The sequence below is a fragment of the Trachurus japonicus genome, unplaced genomic scaffold (assembly GCF_045865225.1).
Source record: "Trachurus japonicus isolate A0001 unplaced genomic scaffold, Traja_1.0 AP030136.1".
Taxonomy (NCBI): domain Eukaryota; kingdom Metazoa; phylum Chordata; class Actinopteri; order Carangiformes; family Carangidae; genus Trachurus; species Trachurus japonicus.
In genome coordinates this window covers 1-5,026 of record NW_028220269.1, presented here as the reverse complement: position 1 = coordinate 5,026, position 5,026 = coordinate 1, and the positions used below count along the sequence as shown (strand labels likewise).

General features: G+C 42.2%; 1 protein-coding gene across 1 annotated transcript; it reads right to left on the bottom strand.

The window, feature by feature from the left end:
* Positions 1–4,235: 4,235 nt before the first annotated feature.
* LOC146960679 (uncharacterized) lies at positions 4,236–5,009 on the bottom strand. The gene has a single exon (XM_085772160.1). It carries the CDS (start codon positions 5,007–5,009, stop codon positions 4,236–4,238), a length of 774 nt encoding a protein of 257 aa, XP_085628286.1.
* Positions 5,010–5,026: the final 17 nt, after the last annotated feature.

Below are 5,026 nucleotides of genomic sequence, written 5' to 3'. Positions count from 1 at the left end.
ATATTTTTCAAGCTCAGACACCCTTTTCTGACGGACTTTTATCACATTAAAATCCCGAAATCAGAGTTTCTTTTTCCACCCCGTCACAGGACAAAGGTTAACAAATTGAACAGTAATTTTAGATTAAAATAAGACAAACAAAAAGTTATTCACTTCAGAAGTTGTCTTTTTGTTCAAAAACACCAATAGTTTGTTTAAATTATTTTTTTTTAATCTTTTTTTTTTGTTAAATCACACTGTGACGGGGTGGAAATATAGTGTGACGGAGTGGAATATTGTGACGGGGTGGAATGGACAAAATTTAAGAACATACTGATAACACAGAACAAAGTGTTTAATTTGATGCTGGGGGAGGGAAGTGTGAAAGTGATAGAGATTTAAATATTTTATACTAATTCAATATGAAGAACAGTGCCACTGATTCCACCCCGTCACTTTAGTGTGTGACGGGGTGGAATGGGGTGGAAAATCTAAAGCAATATGGCCGAAATCCTGGATGTGCTAAAAGCTAACATTGCAGTTAGCATGGAATTACATCGTAAAATTAAGGATTTATACAAATGTAATTTGAAATTTTGATTTAAAAATTGTTTTCCCCACTTTTTGTGTGTGACGGGGTGGATATGCTATGCTTAACGGAGAAGGTTTTGAAAGAAAAATTTACCAAAAATGTTCTAAAAGAAAAATCAGAACTCATCATTGTTTGCACTTCCCTCCTTCAAACTCTTGAATGATGTCACTCCCTGTTTCCTGTTTCCTTACAGGAAGTGTATTGCATTTTGGCGCAAAATTACATTGGTGTGACGGGGTGGAATATGAAATTGATGGACATGGAGAAATTATGCTATTTTAATAAAAAAATATGACATTTTAATGTAATTAACATATTTCCTATTAAGAAGAAAGTATTTCTAACTATAAGAACAATAAATGTTTGAGATTTATTTGATGTTTTTTAAGTTTTACATTACATGAATGAGAAAAATGGTCAGAGCGGACATGAGAAAATGACTGTAGTTTAACACAAAAAGTTATATATGTGCAAATTGTATATTTATTATTTACTTTTATTTTACCTCATGCTAGAAAGTAAACTTTAAGACACTGAAAGTATTACTGACAGTTTTATTATGCCTCCTATCCCTCTTTGAATGTTGGGGACCCAAACTTAACAGTTTTCATGGAATGACTCAGTAAACACTTAGTGAGAGGTGGTGCAACCGGCTCCTGGTCCACCGATCCACGTCTGCCCTCCTCCCGCACTATCTACATGTACAGTCACATTGTTTACGTTACGTTGTGTGTTTTAATTAATCCTGTTTAACACACACAGTGTGATCGCGGTACCGACAGAGTGACAGGCAGGTTCATTGTCAATGTGCAGAGGGATGAAATGACAGCTGTTACTCCCCACAGTGACTCCCGACACTTAAACCTAGTTGCTTCTATACTGAAAAACCCTGACATGTCAAGCTTTAGGGTGTGTTTGAGGACTAATTTATCCGTCTAACCCACAGTCGATGGTCTAACCATCATAACCATGACACCTTGGCTGAAACGGTAAACACAGCTGATCGATCGAAAAAAATTACGCCGGAGTGAATTTTCTCTGTCAAAGCGGTTGCTTCTTGAACGTAACTCGGTCAAAGTAAGACGTATCCTCAATATGTTTTGCAGTTCTGTTAGGTCATACTACATGCTGACTAAGTTATACATGTAAAACTTGTATGGGCTCGGAGAAAATCGCTTTGTTACTCTTGTTCCGCACCCGGCTCTCCCCTGTATCTACTCTACGAAAATCTGCAGATTCCTGCCAAAATGGCGTCGCTGTCAGTTTCGGGGCTGCGTGACGTCAGCGTGACGTCAGCTCCCGGAGCTCTACAGGCAACACAACAGCGGAACCGCCGGCATTTTTCATGAATGAAAATAGTAGCACGCCGGTATAATTGTAAACATGTGACGTATGTTATCACGTTCGCTACGTTCACTACACTAGAGGGTGTCCCATTTCCATAGGGAAAGATTTTCTGCCGCTTTCCCTCAACGAGGGGAATTTACGGTTGAGGGCACTCAAAACCAAGTGGAAGATTTAAGGGGGAGAATTGGGACAGGGCCTAACATCCTGGACACTTTGTCTGTAGCTAACAATTCAGCTGCCAATATTGTTTTCTATCATTTTGTCTATGAAATAAATGGAGAGGACCTCAGTCCTCAGAGTAGAGGACAGCTTCTCCACTGTTTTTTATTCAGAAATACAATACAATAATTTTCTTTTTTTTTTACTAGGAGCATAGTGGCCCCTAACTTAACATTTTAGTGCAAGCAGAAAATTTAGGGTCACACACTGTAAATCAAATATTCACATCACATTTCCTTTTCATTCATGATGCTCACACAAGAAGAAAAATACTGCAGAGCACTTTAATCTCTGTGGTCTCTCTCTCTCTCATCCGTCTTTTCCTCTCCCTTTCTCTCTCATATTTAGTTAAAGGGATAGTTCAACATTGGCCAATTGGCCCATTGCCATAATCCCTATAGTTTTAGGGGTAGGTTTGTTACCTTTAATTGTCGGTGCAAGCTATTTTTGAATGGCGGAGCAGAGCCGCGAGCTGCTCAGAGCTACGCTACGGAATCAAATACACAATCCAACAACACCAAAACGCTCTCATGGACAAATTGTGACCTGCACAGTCGCCAGATAATAACGGAACCGTTTTTGAGGCAAGTGCAGAGACTGCTTGCCGAAAAACCGTCCCCAACGGTAACACACATCAGTGGTTTTGCATGATTTTACCACTAAAACAATTCTGTCTGGTAACGTTCTGTTATTATCTCATAGCGTGGTGAATGTGCAGGTCACAACTTGTCCACCAGAGCGTTTTGGAGTTGTTGGATTGTGTATTTAATGAGTTTGATGAGGGAAACCAAGAAATCCCATTAGCCCCTGTAACAGCTCTGGGCAGCTTGCGGCTCTGCTCTGCCGTTCTAAAAATAGCTTGCACCAACAATTAAAGGTAACGAACCTACTCCTACAACTATAGGGATTATGGCAATGGGCCAAGTTGTCAAAATGTTGAACCATCCCTTTAATACTGACTACTGTTTTCTCACCTCATCTCACCTCTCAAATAGCCTATACCTCATGCAAGAAATCAATCTCACAAAAAGGGAAAATGGCTGCCATGTTTTAATGTTGTCGTGACGTCAAGTCGGAAAGTCGGAGCTCTGATATGATACCCGAGTTTCCGACCTGTAATTTCCGAGTTCGACGCCGTTCAATTCATTTTTTCATTTTTTACAACTTTTTTCCCGACTTCCAAGTTGTCTTGAACGCAGCATCAGACATCAATCAAACATTTATTGCTCCAGCAAACTTTCACCTAGAGAATCCATTCAAACTTTAAAATGTACACACAAGTCTGGTCTATTGATGCTTTTCTGCATTTTATTTCATCACTGTTCAATGATCAGGATCATGTTTTGTAGAAATGTTGAGATGTATTGCACAGAAGGTTCAGGCTGTGGGTGGGTGACGTGGACAGAGAGGAGACCTTCACGGTCCCAGAGCCTCTGCCACACAGGCCTCTTGACTTCACTGCCCCCCATCTGGCAGCAGGACCCCACCCCAGTGGGTCCTCCTGTGGGTGGTGGGTCCACAGGATGGGGGGGTCTCCATGTAGCCTCTTCAGGCTGGACCTGACCAGGCACCATGAGCCCCCGGTCCAGGCCTGGACCTCCTCCAGGCAGGGGGACCTCTTCTGCTTTTCTCCTGGGGTCTTCTTGAACCATTCTTAGTCTGGCCCCTCACCTGACAACCAGTTGCCATGGGAGACCCTGCAGGAGCACATTGCTCCAGACAACACAGGCCTCAGGTTCACAGGGACACGCAAACCTCTCCACCACGATAAGGTGATGGTTCCCGGAGAGGTAAAAAAATAGTTAAAAAATATATATTTGTTACAAAAAATTATATAGTAAAAAAATATAGGTTTATAAAACAATATTTCTTATAAAAAATATATAGTAAAAAAATATTTTTTATAAAAAAATACATAGTAAAAAAATAATATATTCGGGGGTAATGGTAAAGGGGGTGTTGGGGGGTAATATGAGGGGTAAATGGGGGAGGCAGGTTAGGGAGGGGTTGAGTCTTGGGGGGTAATATGATGGAGGGTAAAGTGGGAGGGTGGGGGTTAGAAAGTGGGAGGGGGAGGGGGGTTGAGGGGAGGAGTTTCTTATTCTTCTTCTCCTCCACTCGCCCTCATTCTCTTCCTCTCCTCTTTTTCTCTTCTCTTGTTTTCTTTTCTTTCAGCCTTCTCCCTCCTCTCCTTCTCTTCTCTTTCTTCCCTTTCTTTCCTCTCTTGTTCTTTTCTTTCTCTCTTTTCCCTCTTCTCATTTCCCTCTCTCTCTTCTTTTTCTCTCCTTTCCTGCTCCTCTCTTTCTCTTCTCTCCCTCTTCTCGTTTTTCTTTCTCTCTTCCCTCTCTTTCTTTTCTTCCTTCTCCTGCTCTTTCTGCTCCTTTTTGAGCCTCTTCTCTTCCTCCTTCTGTATCTTTGCTTTCTCTCTATCCGTTCTGGAGGCCAGTTCCTGAAGCCGCTGCTGCTCCTCCTCCATCCTTCTGCTCTCTAACAACCAGTGTCTCTCTTTGCTGAGCCAGCTCTCCTCCATGTTGATCTTCTTTTTCTTCAGCTCTTCTTTCTCTTGTTTCTCCAGTGCGAGACTTTCCTGCAGAGCGTTGACTTTTGCCTCACAGTCAGCCTCACATCTCTGGAGCTCGGTGTTCACGTCTCTGAGCTGGATCTGGCTCTCCATGTTCTTCCTGATCAGTGTCATGATTTTGAGCTTAGCTTGGCTGATCTTCACGTCTCTCTGTGTGGTGATGAACTCCACCTTCTTATCACAGCTCATCTGGAGAGCGTGGAGCTCAGCAGCGGCCTTCTCTTCCTTCTCAGCAGTCGTCTGGTGGAGGTTGGTGACTTCTGCCTCGTATTCCTGGAGCTTGGTGGTCATGTTGTTGAGTTGGACCG